The sequence below is a fragment of the Parasteatoda tepidariorum genome, chromosome 8 (assembly GCF_043381705.1).
Source record: "Parasteatoda tepidariorum isolate YZ-2023 chromosome 8, CAS_Ptep_4.0, whole genome shotgun sequence".
NCBI classification, from domain to species: Eukaryota; Metazoa; Arthropoda; class Arachnida; order Araneae; family Theridiidae; genus Parasteatoda; species Parasteatoda tepidariorum.
The window spans coordinates 34,148,300-34,167,168 of NC_092211.1; the positions used below are offsets into that span (position 1 = coordinate 34,148,300).

At 25.8% G+C, this 18,869-nt stretch overlaps 1 protein-coding gene across 1 annotated transcript in view; it reads right to left on the minus strand.

Annotated features, from left to right (window-relative positions):
* Window positions 1-18,869, minus strand: part of LOC107441526 (cell adhesion molecule Dscam1) — a 406,695-nt gene that overhangs the window by 112,493 nt on the left and 275,333 nt on the right. The window contains exons 17-18 of the mRNA XM_043043535.2: window positions 13,850-14,087; window positions 9,537-9,629 (exon numbers count right to left, since the gene is read on the minus strand). Of these exons, the coding sequence (XP_042899469.2) occupies window positions 9,537-9,629; window positions 13,850-14,087 (331 nt within the window). The remainder of the gene's footprint in view (window positions 1-9,536; window positions 9,630-13,849; window positions 14,088-18,869) is intronic.

Here is an 18,869-nt window from a genome sequence, read left to right on the forward strand (position 1 = left end):
TAGAATTTAATCTTGAAAATGAGCTGAAAAAGCATTTTTTATTAAAATATATTCTTGCTTTTTATGTGGAAGTAAAAAAAAAATAGAATAACTATTTACTTAGGAAGAAAAGAGGATTTGAATATTTTAAGGTTCTTAAATAATTTATGAATGGCTTTCCATCTTTTATTTTAAAGAAAATGGTATCACACTGCTTCGAAGGAAGACTTATTAAAAGAAAACATGCGTTACTACAAATATGAATTTTCTCATTTTGAAAAAAAAAATATGAACAATAAGGAAATAAAACTATGTGGTTGGTATCGAGGGTATAGGAAAGAAACATATGTGGGGTTTCTTAAAGTAATAAAGACATTTTTAAATTCTCATGTTGTTTCAAAATACCGGAATCTGCAAAATAATGTTGTTGCTATCAAATATGTTGCAAATAAAGTATTCTTTAATCAGAAATAATTTAAAACAGAAATAACAACGAAATTTTTATACATAACATGCTTTTTTAAACAATTTTGTGATTTACATATATTTAAATATTCATTTTTAAAGTTGCAATTCTTTACATTTCAGTTTCCAATATTTTAATGCTTTGTTTTTAATCTTAAAAATGAGTTTATCATGTTAACTTGTCTAGATTTTTAAGTATTTCTTCAACTAAAAAAAACGGATCTCTATCATAAAATCATTCACAAAAACTACGTGTTGAAAAAAGATTTTTATTCAANTTTTAAAGTTGCAATTCTTTACATTTCAGTTTCCAATATTTTAATGCTTTGTTTTTAATCTTAAAAATGAGTTTATCATGTTAACTTGTCTAGATTTTTAAGTATTTCTTCAACTAAAAAAAACGGATCTCTATCGTAAAATCATTCACAAAAACTACGTGTTGAAAAAAGATTTTTATTCAATATATCAAGGTTTTGCACAACACCTCATATTTAACTAAGAATGCTGTTTTGGAAAAATTTATTTGCAGAATTAAGACATGGAATAAACAAGTCAAACTTTCCCCTTTATGATTATAAGTGAGCAAAATGTTTTTGCAAATATATACTGAAATGTTTTGGGGGATTCCAAGGTTCACCCTTAGCTGTCGATTAATGCTAATGGTTAGGATATATAACGAAATTTTTAACTAATTATTAATTTAATGCAAAATAATTTAAATGTTGAAATTCGTAAAGTTTTAGGAAGATTCAAATTAATAATGCTATTTATTTTATGTATTTGAACTAATTTAAATTAACTTTTTTCGCAACTGAAACCATTTAAATAAATGAATAACTATATTTACAATTAAATAAAATATATTATTTTATTGACTATTTATTAATTTTAAAATTACTTGTCTATTCATTGGCGGTTATTAATTGTTAAATATTATGTCATTTACACCGAGAAAAAAAATTTGGTCAAAACTATCATTAAAACTAAGATTTATCGTGTTCATGACTCCATGAGAACGACGAAGAGCACGATAATTATTACCAAGTTGATTTGAGAAGTATTTTGGTAAAATTAACACTAAAATATCTTTGGTTGAAACTTGTTCAATTTTGCTTAAAATTACTATCAAGCTGAAAACAATAAAAACTACAACTTTCAGGGACGTACAATTAGTGAAAATTAGCTTTTTTTCAGGGGAAAATAATTATGTGCATCTCTTTTTAAAATTTAGCTAACTTACCTTACATTTGGCAGAATGAAACAAATTAAGATTTTTCAGGATCATGCTTCGCATGTTAATAATTTTGGAATATAGAACTTGCATATAATAAAGTGTATATTATATAAAAAATTCGTATAAAACAGAATCATATATGATAAGGCATATATTCTTCATGTGTATCTTCGGTGTATCTTAAGTTACATCATATATGAATAAAGCGCGAGTAAAAGATAGTTAGTTTATCTTACATTTGGAACAAATTGAAACAAGAAATCGAACTTGCTTTGCTCACCAGCTGATTGCTTCTCATCAAACATTGTTTTTTTAATAATTTTTTTTAGATTATCAAAAAGCTTAACTCCTGACTTGGAATAAAAACCCTTTATCCGGTTTTAAATTTAACTTTCAGTTTCGTATTTTTACTAAATATGTAGTAATAAAAACTCTAATTTTGAAAAATTGAATTTCACCGTATGAACGGAAACCTTTACCATATAAATACCGTATTTTTTTATTCAGAAATAAATATATATTTTTCTACCCGAATTACGCTTTTTTAAAATATTTGCCTCACAGTACGATAATTTTACCAGATATTTTTTCCTTCGTGTACTTATTTCTATTTAAATATTTTAGTCAGTTCTTTCGATGCTAACTAATTAAAAATTACTTTTTCCTCTTTCGCTAAAAAAAAAAAAAATCTCTGATTCAAAACAAACCACAAAAGTGCTTTTAATAAGATCAAAGCAAATTTAACCGGTAATAAATAATTCTACTTTCATTATTTAAAAACTTTGTTTCTTCCAAAGCCTTCAAGTTATATTATCCGTGAGGAAAGATTTTGTATACAAATATGCTTTGAACAGCACTAGCTCTTATACCTTACATTCTGCCTGATAAATGTTGAAACTGAAACAATTTTTCATTCTCACGTGTTGGCGGCTGTTTCATCCCATTAACTTGATTACTTCGCCAAGAGTAATTCATAAATATCCTAACAGTCGTTAAGGTTGTGAAGTGAACGAAAGAGATTTCTACCTGCAAAGCCTTGCAACTTTTAAAGCTACTTTTCATTTTGGTGACAGATTAAATATAAATGGAATAAATGGTTAGAAGATGCTTTCTAAGTGCGTGAAAAGTTAGAAATCGTAAATGTTTTGAGTTTTATTTATCATTTTAAATGGAATAAACTTTACGATTTCGTGAAAGCACGCATTAGGGCATTATTTATTTACTTCACTTTTCTTTAAATGGCGAGATGGAAGCGTTGGGCATAATTGCTAGAAATTACTGGTAAATGTGAGAAGAAAATATTTAGAACGGCTAAATATTTTTTGCAAAAACAGCAGTCGATGAATTTTTAGCTTTCAGTTGCGATAGTAATTTTATTAAAATGGCGAAAGGCATTTTCAAATATTCAATGCTATCAGTTGGTTTAAAGATTTTGCATTTATATACATATTTATCCTTTGAGCTTTCCTTATCAACGTAAATGATGTTGATAAGTAAATCTTTAAAGCTTGTAAAAAATTTAGAAAGTTATTGGGAGAAATTTTTGTGACAGTATTTTTAAAAGTATATTTATTCTTTTGAATATTTCCTAGCCCTTATTTAACGTATAAAGAAAGTGCTTCACATAATATCTAATTAGATATTTAGATAAAACATTTAAAAAATAATAACCTTTAAAATTTTCTTTTCAAAGTGTTTGGTATAGCAGGAAGGTTAATTTTATAAAATCAGTATTGATATCAAATAGAAGTATATTTCTTCCAAATTTATTTTGAAAAGTTTGAATAAAAATTAATAAATATTTTTTGAAATAAAAATTTAAAAATAAAACTTTTTATTTGTTCATTAATTTAGTTTTGGAAAAAACTATACCTTCTATTATATTCTTAAATTTGTTTTTATTTAAACAATACAGATTAACATAAAATATTTCGTTATTAAAAATTCCAATTTTCTAAAATTCAATAATCCAAAAAATTTCATTGTCTATTTATTTTTTTTAAATTTATTGTTTTAAATTTGATTTATGAAAAATGATTACATAGAGAAATGTTTCTTAAACCTGTGCCTAATACGTGTCTAATTCTATGTGAAATAAAAATTAAAAATCTGAACCATTTTAGCAATTGTATTGGATTTATAAGCTTTCTTGTGCTTGCTCTATATGCTAAAATTAAAATTTACGGTTTACCAGGTTTTTCTCTAAACGCGAACTTTCAGATAAGCTTTCTAATTCTTAAAATTATTTTATGACAACACTTACAACTTTGATAACCTGATATAGAATTAAAGAGAATGGACACGGGACTTAGGATTAGGAAATGAATCCTCAAGTTAGAGAAATTTGTTTTCCACTTTTCTTCAGCTAAAGAAACCTAAATAAACGCTCATCTTTTAAAGGAAACCCCGACTTCATTTGCAATTGTATATTTGCGTCAAGTCTTTTAGCAACTGTAGAAATATTGACCAAAGAAAATATATTTATCGTTAAGAAAATATTTAATATGAAGATCAAAATATTTTCATCGTGCTATCAAAAATTCTTTTAAAAAATAGATTTCACGTCAGAAAATGATGCTAAATTATAATTTTTGTAGAAATAAAAGCGAAACATAATTAAATGTTAAAAATCAAGAAAATTAGAATTGAAAAGTTCGAAGAAAGTCAAATCAGTTGTTTGTCATTATTTTTTTCATTATTATTCCCCCCCCTTTTTTTTCATATGTCTATAATTTTCCTTTGTTTTATACTTGCATCTTAAGCGCAATAAATGAAACTTATTGTTTTTCTTAACTTTCTTCGTGTTTTCTTGTATTTATTTTGTTGTATATATATATATATATATAGGGTCTGGACTACTGGACTAAACACTATCACAGTTTCTTTGATATTTCTCCAAAAAAAATTTTTTTTAAAGATTCAGTTTATAAATCTAAAAGTTATCGATCGTGTAATTTCAATTATCATCACACTTATCAATTAAGTTTAATGCTTTTTGAGGTTTAAGGAATCTACAAAAATTACAAATGCAAAAAATATTTTTTAAGCACCCTTTGCCAGAAAATATAGCTACAAATTTGTAAATTGTTACAATTATTTTGGTAATTATATGCAATAATTGCACACTTTTTTGTTAACCTAGCTTAAATATATATGGAGATTTGGACATTTTCATAAAACAAATTTTTTGTCTTACGCTTTTTTTTATAACTTTGAAAATATTCATTAAAGTTAAACAAAACGTTTGTATCAATTTACAATTAATTACAAAATTATTGCTTTAAAGTTTGAGAAAAAAATTTTAAAAACTGCGCAAGACATGAGTAATGAAAGTAATTCTTTTATACCGCTAATGCTTGGTAAAAATGTAAAAAAAAATCTTATTGCAGTATCATTTCTCAACTAATAAAAGAAGTCCAATTTCAATATCTTAAAATTTAAAAAGTTTCAAGCAATTTTCTAAATGGTTTTCTCTCTTTTTTTATAAAATGCTCAAAATGATACGGGATTTTCCACAAATATTATTTTTGACTATTAAACAAAAGATATTTATTAACAAAAGATAATACCCTTCAAATGATGGTCTGATCAACAAAGTGAGATGGTATTAGGAAATAAAACATTCGAAAGAAAAGATACTTTTATGGGGATTGATCACCAACAATTCCGGTGTCATTTTTGATAAAACTTGTTTAATAGTGCAGAATGATATTTGTGGAAAACCCCTCATCATTCTTAGCTTTCTCTTAAAAAAGTAAGAAAACTTCTTAGAAAATTGCTTGAAATCGCTTTTTAAATTTATAAGATATTCAAATCGGATTTTTTTAATTGGTAGCCAAATACGATTCACTACAAAGATAAGAAAAAAAATTTAAATTTTTCTTTCGCATGAGCAGTATAAAGAAACTACCTTAATTACTCATATTTTGCGCAGCTTTAACAATTTTTTTCAAATTTTAGGGCACTAATTATATAAACAATTTTAAATTGATCCAAAAGTTTAAATTTAGTAAATATTATTTGTAAGTTATAGCAAAAAACGCAAGAAAAAATGAAAAAAAAAACTTTTTTTATATAAATATCTAAATCTCCATAAATATTTGAACTAAGATTATGAAATTTTGTGCAATTATTTCATACAATAAAGCAAAATAATAGTCATAAGTTACAAATTTATTACTAAATTTTTGGCATAGGTTGTTCTAAAATATTTTTCTAAGTTTGTAATTTATTGTCAAACCCCCAAATCTCAAAAAGCTTTAAACTTCATTGATATGTATGAAAAATAGCACGATCTAAACAATTCTAAATTTATAAACTGATTTTCTAAATATTATTTGAGAAATATCAAAAAATGTGTTAGTATCGAAATGTTTACATTATTTTATCCACTCCTGCTTTTATATAATCATGGGTCTGTCCAGACATTTTGTGTAAGGTCCTGTTTTTGTAAAATTGTGAAAAACTATTCATAATTTGTGAATATAAAATAAGCGCTAAATCACATTCTCTTAACCAGGGTCCTGCTTTTGTGAATTTGTGCAAATAGGGTCCTGTTATTGCAAAAATTGCTAAAAACCTTTTTAAATCGAAACCAAGAAGTTTTTAAATCGTAAATAGATACAAGATTCTGCTCAACAATTGCTGCTACTAAATTAGAGATGCAACATGCAAATATTTGGTATTTTGCCTATACTTTTCAACACAGAATATTCATTTCGGACAAATAATAGAAACAAAATCACTCCCATTTTTAATAATTTCAATGGACATACTTTAAATAACACAACTTAGTAATGTATCACTTTTAATTCGTTACGCATTAAGTGAACTTAAACAATTCTAATATATTGTTTGAAAGTAAACTTAAACAATTCTAATATATTGTTTGTAAGTAAATTTAATAAATTCTTTATAATATTTTATTTAAAAAATTGCAAGAAATTAATTTTTATTTACATAATATTCCATTAATTAATTTTATCAATAAATATAAATTGATCAATTACATATTTACAAAAAAATATGATTTAATATTAATTTGAATGTGCACACGATGTTTGTAAAAGTAGAAATATTTTCTTAGAATACTATATTTGGAATTTAAACTTAGGGGAACTTAGTTTGTCTCGAACCGTCTTTCTTCCCCCTCCCTGGGAAGGGTTTAATCGATTAACAAAACAATAATGAAGATAAACAAATTTGTGAGAGGTCCGTTAACGGGCCCAAATTTCTTGTAAACAGACATCTGATAATGATATTAAAATTATATAAATCACTTAAATATTACATAGAAAATCGTAACTGGTTAAAACAAATAATCTTATTTCTAGGTATCCCTGATACCCTTCCTAGAAATCTTAGAATTCCTTTTGGGAACAGCTGAAATGAGAGGACATAAGCTTGAAATTTATACCCATTTGCCGACAGGCATTTATCGGTTCTTCTTAATTATTGTAACAAAAATAAATCAAATGCAATACCTTTTTATTCTGTTACAAATATAGTGTATTAGATACATGTAAAGATTCTTAGACTTCAGTTTAAGAAACTTTTATAAGGATTCACTATTTTTAATAACGATTTGTTTTCTTTTTTTGGAAGAAATATAATGATTATTTTGTGCCTCACAGACTAGTTAAAATATCTAGTTTAAGGGTGGTGATTTCAGAACACTTACACTGTAACAAATTTCTGATAGAAGTGCGGAATAAAGTAACGGCAGTTTCGGTGAATCATTGGTAGAATCCATTCTGCCGTAAAATCTATTTTTGCCGGAAAATATTATACCACAATTTCGACAGTAATATTTATTTAATTAGAGTCATTCAGTGATTTTACTGAGTTTGTCATTGCAAAAATCACGGTGTATCAGAAGTTTTGTTCCGTACCATGTTAAGGCAAAAATGAATTTTACGGGAAAAAAGTACCGGCACCCTAAATGCCAGTACGTTTCACCGTAGTTTGTCCCAGAATTTTTTTACAGCACAGGTGCATCAAAAGGCTAATTATTACAAATGTGAATTTTGCCACATAAAAGCTCTATTTTTTTTTCTTTTGTTATAAGAAAACTTATAAATGTTTGAAATATTCCTATCAATTTTTCAGTGTTTCATTTATGGTTCATTTAATTTAATTTGAATACTGTAGGTAATTTGATAACTTTATAAAAATAAATTTTAATTGCATGAACATTTAATTTTGATCACCTTTTTACCGTTATTTGATCCGTAATTTTTTAAAATTTTTTTGCTCATGAGCATAAAATTTAAGCACCTGTAGTAATTTACCATGTGTTTATTCTTGTTGCAGACTAAACGGAGTAAGCTTTGCCTTTTTTGTTTTACAGGAAAAAATTCGGTTTACACTTTTTAATTAAATGTTATAAATTTTGTAAAAGCTTGAATATCACAATTTTCATACATAATATTTCATACATGTCATAATAGCTGAGAATTTGAATCTCACGCTAAGAGTTTGATATAATCAGCATTTAGAATTCGTGGTATTTTTCGAACCCTATTTTATTCGTTACTGTCATTAGGTGTAAGAATTTCAATCTAAAATATTTATAAATACAGCTGTCTGGATTTCTTCAATAATCTTTTAAGTGATAAAAAAATAGCGATGAAAATAGAGTCATTCGTAAAATTTTAGATTTTTACACCATCATACTCTTATTATCTTATTCTAGTTTCATTCTAATAATCTTTATCATATTAATATATCCAAAGTTAAAATTAAATGCCTTAATTATTATCACCGCATTTAGTAACCCGTTATACAAAGACTGCAGACTTTGCATTTTAAAGCCATATAAAGTCTCGTATTTCCGTAAATTTTATTTATTCTTGAAATTCAAGCATCGTAGTGAAAGATTTGCGTATCAAATTTATTAGTGGAATAATACTAGCTAAGTATGGAGCCATCTGTTTCAAAACACAATAAACCACTATTTTAAAGAACTATTTCTAAACTCCTCGCTTAAATTAACTATTATAAATAGTTACGCTACAGATTTAGGGAAAATAAAACAGTTGACTGTGATTTTGAAATAAAGGATTTTGCCACTGAATTTAATCTAAAATACTTTCTTTCAATAATTAATTAAAATGCCACATTATATTTTAGTCACTTTTCTTAATGAAAGATGTTACTCCGTAATTTTATTAAATATTGTACTCTTAAATAATTTTATGATTAGATTAGATTTTGACTCATGAAATTTAGAAATTTTTTTTTCAATTTCTCCCTGTATCACTTTTAGTTTGAAATAGTTCCGAAAGAAAACAATTCTGTGCACAGTAAAGCAAATAAATAATGGAGAATAAAATGATTGACAATTTCGAAAATCAATTAAGCAGAAGTTCAAGTTTCTCAAAAAAATTAATGAACTTCCAATTTTTTCCTCAGGAATTTCAACTTTTTTGTAAAAAAGTGATTTTAAACGAAGAGATTTCTCATTAAACATGGATTTTGGTTAACAGTACGTAAACCTATTGCTCTTTTTAGAATCGGCCATGTGCAAAGAAAAGGCAGCTCAATTTTTTCGGCCAAAGTAGGAAAATTTGCATATTCGTTTGTTACTTGAATCGAAATGAATCATTTGATATAAAACACTGTCCTTATGCTAGAAGTGATTACGCAGAATCACAGCACCCGGAATAAAATATGACAAAGTATGGAAACTTTTTAAAGGCCTGCAATTCATATAAGAAAAAATTAACTTTCTAGATCTGTAATACTTTGCTACAATTATTTTTTTATTAATTTTTCAGTTTTTTTTAAAAATTCATTTGTTTCTTTTTCTTAGTTTTCACTTCCTAAGAACTTTCTGTATATATTTTTTTTAGCTTACCTGTAACTGGAGTCATTTCTGAAGTTGTCCAATGAAGCTCTATTGAAAACTCGGATTTTTGGCCAACTCTTAGAGAGGGAGGTTTGGGTGGATCTATAAAAAATAAAATAAATAAGTAAATAACAAGACTTTAGTTCTGAAATTAATAAACTAAGCATTCTAAAGCTTGCATTCATCTTGAGTTTTTATCTAATTTGACTATACATGTTCTTGAAAGGTTTGAAGTAATGGCATATTATACTTTATTATATATTATCTGCAAAATGTGCATGAAAAGAGATCATTATAATTAAAGATTGATTAGTAAAGATCCTGATGATTATTAAGTTAATTCCAAATATATTTTTTCACTCGAAAAACTTACCGTTTCTTTAAATTTGGAGATTTCTCTGGATAGGATCTAATTCTTGATGTTGTTGTTTCTAATGCCACTTGCCAATATCAGCAAGCTTGCCTGGTGAAACCAACAGAATTTGTTTTACAGAGGCTCCATGTATGGCTAAGAATACGACTTCAGTCACACACACACACGTCACAGACCGCTTATAGGGCTGACCCATTCATATATATGCATTCATTCATCCTCATATCATAATTTTGACCTGAACCAGAAAACGATCAATCTACTATTATTCAGTATCTTCAGAGGTATTGATTTGTTATTAGACTTTGTGACCCTGCAGATTTAACGCGCACCAGTCGTCATTTATTACATAGTATATACTTAAATTATGCATGATTATATGATTATATAGTCTTCGGCCGGCTGGAATCAAACTCACGACAGCTTGGTCAGGGGTCCAACTTCCTACCAGCCAGGCTGTACCGGCCACAGGATCTTATTCTAGTCTTATTTAACGAAAATATTGATAGATTTTGCATTTTTTATATAACTTTTTAAACACATCTGTCGAAGTATCTTGAACGTGAAAAAGTTTAACTCAAGCTGCTTAACTCGAAAACTGCAATTGTTGTTAACCCCGTCACCTCAGAAGTAGCCTCAGATGGTTTTAAAATTGCAATAATACAGACTTGAAAAGCAAGTAAAAGATTCTATTAGTATCAATCAAATAAAAATACCACGACTTTAATCATGTAAACAAACTCGTGGTAGTTTTATTCAAGGGAAAAAGGGCAATTTTCATTCTATCATTTTCAAGTTTCAACAGAATATTGGTAGCCATAATAGAAGTCTATCTTCAAAGTTTTATAAAAAAAATAATAATTTGTTTTATTGTTACAGTTAAAAGTATGGTTTTGGTTGTTGGTAATTAAAAAGTTCCTTGCAAACGAATTTTAATTTTTTTAATTAAATTTTTATTTAAATATGCTATTTGTATTCATTTAAACAAATTTAAGTGGTTTTGGTAACCATATAAAAATATAACGTAAGTAGGCATCAAATTTTCATTTTGTCACCAAACATTCCTTCAAAAAACGCGCTTCAATTACGTTTGTTCAATTATTAAAAATATAAATTAAGATATTGAATTAGTCAAATGCATTTAGAATTAAACAAGATACATGGAAGAGTGTATAATTTTTTTTAATAACAATTAAACAAAACTGGTGCGCAAAGAACTTTTTGAAGTTGTGAGAACATTGAGAAATTTCATTATGAGAAAAAGCTACTTTGTCAACTGGAACTATATTTTAATGTATATGGACCTTTTCAAATTCGCTATCAACTCGGTTAGAAAAACCTTGATTCTAACTCCGTTTGTTGCCTATTATTTAGTAAGGTGTAAATTTTTTTTTTAATATCTCAAAAACCAAATAATGGATTTTTAAAGAATTTTTCTCATTTTGAACGTCCCAGTGTCTTCTTAATGATGTGATTTCACTTGATCAAACTTGAAGCTTGATGATGTGATAAAATTCAGTGTATCAAAAAATTTAAACTGGTAACTAAATCTAAAATAAATCTATGAAAAATAGCAGTGTTTGCAAACGAAATTGCAATAAACTTATAAGAGTTGAAGCAAGTCAAAGTACAAGCAGGTCGAAATATTATCATAATTGTTTGAATTGTTGAATTAAATTATGAATGAGAGAAAATTTTTAATTCATGGTGGAATATTGAATATAAACTTAGTAGTTTGAAATTGAATGTTTTGTTGCAATTAAATTAGTTAGCGTAAATTAAAATGTTCTGACGAGATCCTTTAATTTTATCGAAAAAAAAAGAAATGTTAAATAATGTATTATTCTTATTTTTTTATGCATTTTCATACAAGTGAATTATATCAATATTATGTTAAAATGTTTTTATTTAAAATAATTACAAAAATTCACTTATTATATACACCTATGGATAACTGAAAAAAAATTTGATTCTAAAAATAATATTCTGCAACGTATAAAAAATACGTTAAAATGATATTTATGATGAATTTAAAATGTTTTGCGTCACTTTCTGTCAATCTTTTATGATTAAAATATATAATTACAATTAATAGTATTAAATAGTTAAATATCATTTATGGATGACGCACAAAAACAAGATTTATTAAGCTCTCATAAATTCTAAGTTGCTTTCATTTTTTTAACGGCTGTTCAACATAAATATTTTATGCATATTCCCTGCTGCCATCTATCATAGAAATTCGGAACTCAATAAAATTTTAAAAATTGAAGAACGGGAGAACGGGAACATAAAATACCATTAAAAAGAAAAAGAATTTCAATGAAATATGAATAAATTTAATTATAATTGCAGGCATATGTTTGATAGTGTGTTAGGTAAATGAATGTGCTAAAGCAAATTTACTAACGTCTGTTTTTAACTTAATGCTAATAAAGTGTTGAAAACTGAATCCTTACACAAATAAAAAAAAAAGGAGTTTAATTTTCTAATTCAACAAAAATTGAAAACTGCTCCTTTAAAAGGATATGGGAAGAATTCTTGAACTACAATATTTCATATACATTATTATATTATTATTAAAAAATACAATTTATTTAGCTGCAACATCAACAACAAAATCTTTCCATTAACAGCAAAATAAAACGTAAAAAAAAATTTTTTGTTAGGGAGACAAAAAAGAAAATAATTTAGGATTTGCAATGTTTTTTTTTTTTTTTTTNTTTTTTTTTTTTTTTTTTTTTTTTTTTTTTTTTTTTTTTGACATTGGAGGTCAAGAAGATAGTTGATGATATTTTTTGTAAATTAAAATATTTTTTGTAAATTAAAATTAAGCAATTGAAAGTTGGCTATAAACATAGAGGTTAATAATTTTAACAATATTTTATCATTATGGAATGCCTTAGAATTTTTTACGTCATATAAAATTATTTTCTTGGTATTTAATAAACTCTATAATTCAACAATTCCATTCTTATATTTTATCGATAAGTGAAAATTGATCAGATTTTGAGAGCGTGATTAGGTTTTCAATGAAAACGATATTTATGATAATCTCTAAAATGCTTAAGAAGGTATAAATTAAAATAATCAATTAATATATAAAGAGGTTTAAGGAATTTTTAATTGTAAAAAAAAAAAAAAAAGCATTGAGCTACTAATCGTTCCAAGATAGGCTAAGATAGATAAGGCTTTTAAGATAGATAGGCTTCTAAGATAGATAAGATTAAATTTATTAGCGTAATCAATTCCTTTGTAATTCTGATTAAATTTAACTTTAATAGTGGTACTCGTAAACATTATTCCTTGCAATCATAGTTCAAAATATGCTGGACACTTTTTCCAACTTTTCATACAGCAAAGAGATGTTTACATCATTCGCCAGATTATCCAATAGATATTCTCCGCTTAGTTCCTCTTGAAGATTTTGTTTTCTGTTTTACCTCATCACAATTAGGAATACAGAATAAAACTGGAGTATAAAGACAGTGACGAATCACCCTTTACATTCTACTCTAGTATACAACGTAAACAATTCCGGATCACATTATGGTAAAAAGTACTGCCATCCTGGGTGCATCTTCCATAATTTTCATTTTACCTCAAAATCTATTTTTATCGTAAAATTTTCAATTGCAATTTTTACAGTAATATTTAATTACAGTGATTTTACAATAATTATTACTGTAAGAGTTAAGGTATATCAGATTTTTCTTTCCGTAAACTTTTACAGTAAAACTGGATTTTACTGTAAAAAGTGTGATCACTTGGCAATTCGATTGCCGAGTGAGTAATTAGATGTGGAATGTTCTAAAGTAAATGCCTTAGTTACTTTTCGTCCTTCTGTACATAAATTATATAAGTAAATCAATACATAAATAATGTTATACACAAATATGCAGATTAAAGGAAATGACACAATTATATGGAAAAATAAAGAGATAAATACCATGTTGTAACGTTTGCACAATAACTTCTTTTGCTGCTGGGCCAGCACCTTTACTATTATAACCTTGTACTGTTATTGCGTATTTGGTGTTTCTTCTTAAATTTGATATCAATGCTTCATTTAGACGTTGTAGCTTTGATGTATCTACAGTTTTGTAGACATACGGGTCATTGGCACTCAGATCTCTATAGCCTACATAATATCCAAGAAGAGATGCACTATTTGTTGTAGTTGGAGCCTATAGAATTTTAATGCAAAATAAAACAACCTTTCTGCGTTTATATAAGACTAAAAAAGAATTATTTGATAATAATATCTAATACATAACATCCACAACATACAATCGTAAAAGCTATCCATTTTAAAAGAGATTCACATAATATCCCAGAAAAATGCATTCATTTTTGAGTTCGAGCATAAGGAAATTAACATAAAATAAAACGAAATACCAGTTTTTTTTAAAGATTTAGAAATCAAAAATATGTAAAAATGCTTAGCATTTCTGCTTCAATTCTTTGAAATATTACAAATATAATAAAGAGTTCATTTCAAATTTTATTTTAACATTATCTTAGAAATCATTTACAACAAAGGGTTCGTTTTCAATATATTTTAATATCATTTTAAAAATCATATGCAATAAAGAGTTCGTTTTCAACATATTTTAACTTTATTTTAGAAATTATTTATCATCTCTCTCCTAAAATAACAGAAGAGATTTCTAAAAATAAATGGTATACTAAAATTAATTTATGATTAGTTTTATATAGTATTTTTATTACCAATTTGATACAGTTTTATTTTTAAATAATTGATTTCAATTTTTTAATTATTAAATTTTTGTCATTAATTATTTAAGTACATTTTAAGTAAATTTAGTACAAAAGAAAATTTAACAAAAATATTTAAATGTAAGACGAGGGGGTTCTGCCCCTGCTCACTTCTCTTAAAAACAGTACTTCTCTTAAAAACAGTAAACTTCTCTTAAAACCCACTATTGCTTCGCAATCAGTTTTGTTTTTTAAAACAATTAACAATAATTCATCAATAATAAAAATAATTCATTTAAAAGATTTCATTTTGTTTTTCTATATATATATATACAAACAAAAATTTCAATTTAATTTTTTCAAGATATAGCAAAGTACGCAAAAAGTAAAATTAGCATTAAGGGGTCAAAACTTTGGACAGCTTTCTTGACCAAACTATTGGAACCATATTTTCCAGATCGCGACTACCCCCTTTAATTTGAAGGTCACAAATCCGAATCCATCGAAAAAAAGGTATGTTTATTCAGCGAAAGTACGTTTTTATGTCTGATTTCGCAACTTAAAATATCATCTGTTTTAATTAATTTGCATATTTGTGGTCACCCCTTCGAACCATTCATCCTATCATTAAATCAAGTTATTAGGGGTGGTCCTTTTTTTTGCGCACTGTATATAGTTGGTTTCGCATTTAATTTCCTGGGGTTACAATTCAAACTCTTGATTTTGCTCAGCTACAATTGCAACATCATTCCTAAAATTATTTTAAATTATTTTTATTTAATTTTTAATTGATATAAAAAGTTGTAATATATTTTACGCTGAAGAAATTGCTTGGTGATGGTGCAAAATGTTAATTATTGATATTGTTTTAGAAAGTTGAATAATTATTTTTTATTCGTTATTTTAATTGCGTACATCAACAGATCACAGTCTAGTATAAATTTTATTTTTTAAATAAGCATTCCTTATTAAAAAGAAAACTTAATTTATTTACCGTTTAATTATTGTACAACGTTTGTCAAATATTTTGACTGTGAAATATTGCACAGTAAACTAATATTCTATTTGACAAGTTATAATAGATAAATAGACAATATGACTAATAATATATAGACAATAGGAATAACAATAGGTTGACAAAGACTTTATATATAGACATAAGAACAGAAACATTTATAATAGAATACAATAGATTTAAAATGCTTTACAATAGATATAATTTTAAGCGTTTGCTTTACAAAAAATGAAAAATGTTTATATTTATAAGTCTAAATTAAATAAATATATTTACCGAAAAAATATTATAGAATAAAAGTAATGTCAAAAAAGAGATTTATAAATAATTTACAGATAAAAACCATTATATTTATTGATTAATTCTAATCTGGTAACATTAATCTAAATTACTACTAAAATTGAAAAACTGCCCAACTCATTTTGTATAAATTACAGCTTTTTCAACATTAAATTTATATGAAACAAAATGAAATATTAATCCATAAGTACTGAATAAAAATATTTGAAAAAAAATTGTTGATAATTAAAAAAAAATAACTTCAATTGTAGTAAGTTTTTTTAAGTATTTAACTGGAAATTGTTTCTATAAACTCTTTGCATTTCTTCAACACAATTCAACCAGTTTCTTTTTATGTTTATCAATAAATATTTACCTATGGCATTCAAATATAAAAAATCTGAAATTTTTATTTGTTCTAATTTACACTATTAAATTCTTCTTGAAAAAAAACCAAGAGTAGGATATATTTATCGTTGAAACATCTTTTGCTGCATTTCAATAAAACTGTAATAATTTATGTTAAGAATTCAAATGCAAATGATATGATTTAAATAAATAAAAGTAACTCAGATTAAAGAAAAAAATTCTAAAACAAAATATTGTATTACATATTAAAGAACAACAATTACTGTTTCAACTGTTACAATTTAAAGCTATTTTATAGTTTCATAAAAATACCTAGAGAAAAAACACACCTCATTTCAAAAAAAGGAAATATATTCGTTAAGGAATTCAATTACCAATAATTACTTCATAGTTCAATTTATATTTTTTCACAAAGGAATTGTTTAAATCCATAATCTGGATATTCCTTTCGTTTCAATAAATTTATCATCCTTGAACCTTATCCTTGAGTATTCTTTACAGTTGAAAAACATTTTCTTGCATTTAAATATTACTGTTGTTAAATTAGTATTATTTTTTTTTAAAAATTAAACACATACTATATGATTTCTTAACTAAATATAAGTAATTCATAATAAATATTAAAAAAACTCTAATTCAAAAAAAGAATGAAAACATTGTATTACATACTAAAGATAGACAATTTGTGCTTCAATTTTAAATTATTTTTTATGTTTTTGTTTCATAAAACTACCCAGGGTTAAAAAAAATATTTCATTTTAAAAGAATGAAAACTTTGTTAAAGAATTTTATTACCAATTATTACTTCATAATTCAATTTATATTTTCCACAAAGGAATTGTTTAAATCCACAATCTGAGTATTCCTTTCGTTTCAATAGATTCATTATCCTTGAACTTTCTTGGTATTAATGGCAAAATGCCATAAACATAATTGCAAAGTGTTCTCATTGCTTATCAGATCGAAACGATCTAAATTATCCCCCGGGGAGAAATAATACCAACAACTCCTTACTTTTGGCTTCCGTGCTGAACTTATTTTATAGACTACCACATTTTATTTACCCCATATACTCCATCCTGTGTCAATAAATATTCCAGTAATGAAGCTTTCTTTCCCATCAGAAAGGAACCATGAGTCTTTTCTGAGCTTGAATTTTATTTGGTCTGTTAACAAGTTTGCCAACGTGAAAGATAAATGACTGTCATAGAAATGTGAGAGATAATATCTCACGCGGAGATGTTGAAGGACATAAGGCTATTTTTTTCTGGATATTTTTTAAACTTTAATTTTCATGATTTTCTTAAATAAAGGACAGAAATCAAAAACATTTTATGGGCTATCTGGAAAATACATTTTATTTACTTCATACTTTAATTGCCTTTAAATTCTATAACTGAAATTATTTTATTGAATTATCCATTTGGTCTGCTAATAAGTTTACCGAAGTAAAAGATAACTGCGACTGTCATAGAAATATTAACGTTATTATCTCACGTAAAAATGTTGAAGGTTGTTCGGCTATTTTTATAGATACTTTTTAAACTTTATTTTTATGACTATCTAAAATGAAGTACTTAGTTGAAGAATATTTTGAGTGCTATCCCAAAAATACATTTTATTTACATCATACTTTGAATCCCATAACTAAAATTATTTTATTGAACGAAACATGTTCTTTACTTCATCCTATGTTAAGAATTATTTTTATTATACATCATAAAAAACCACGAGGAATATTTTCAGAGTTTAACTCTTTACAAATAATAGTTAAAGGATCGCATGGAAATTTTGAATTTATCTCGCATGGAAATACTGAAAGGTAGGTATAAGGTCATTTCTTAAACTTTTATTTTTTTAGATGTTTTTAACTGAAGAGTTAAGTTTAAAAAACTTTTTATGTGCTATCCCGAAAATACATTTTATTAACTTCATTCCTTGCTTGCCTTTAAATCCCGTAACTAAAATTATTTCATTAAATGATACATGTTACAATATCATCCTATGTTAATAAATAGTCTTATAAATATCTTTATCATACATCATAATGAAAAACTTTCAGAGATTAACTGCTTACAAATAATTCTTAAAGGCTCGCAGGGAAATATTGAAATTATCTCGCATGGAATACTGAAGGATATAAAGCCATTTTTGTGCACATATTTTACACTTTTAATTTTAAAGATATTTTTGACTGAAGAGTTTTGTTGAAGAACATTTCATGTGCTATCCCAAAAATATATTTTATTAACTTCATTCCTTGCCGGCATTAGAATAGCCAGAACTAAAATTATTTTATTAAATTATACATGTTACAATATCATCCTATGTTAATAGATAGCTTAGTAAATATCTTGATCATCTATACATAATAATAAACGCCGCTAGGTGTGTGTCTGTAATCACAATATATCGCCCCAGAAGCCTCGCCCAGGCACGAAACTCGGCACATAATTGTGTTTTGACATAATGAAGAAGTATTTTTCTTCTTTTTCAAAAATTTGGAATAGTTTTTTTGCTATCAGTCATTTTGTAAGAAAATCTATAATTTTTCGTCTTCAAATTTTTTAAATAAGCATTCCTTATT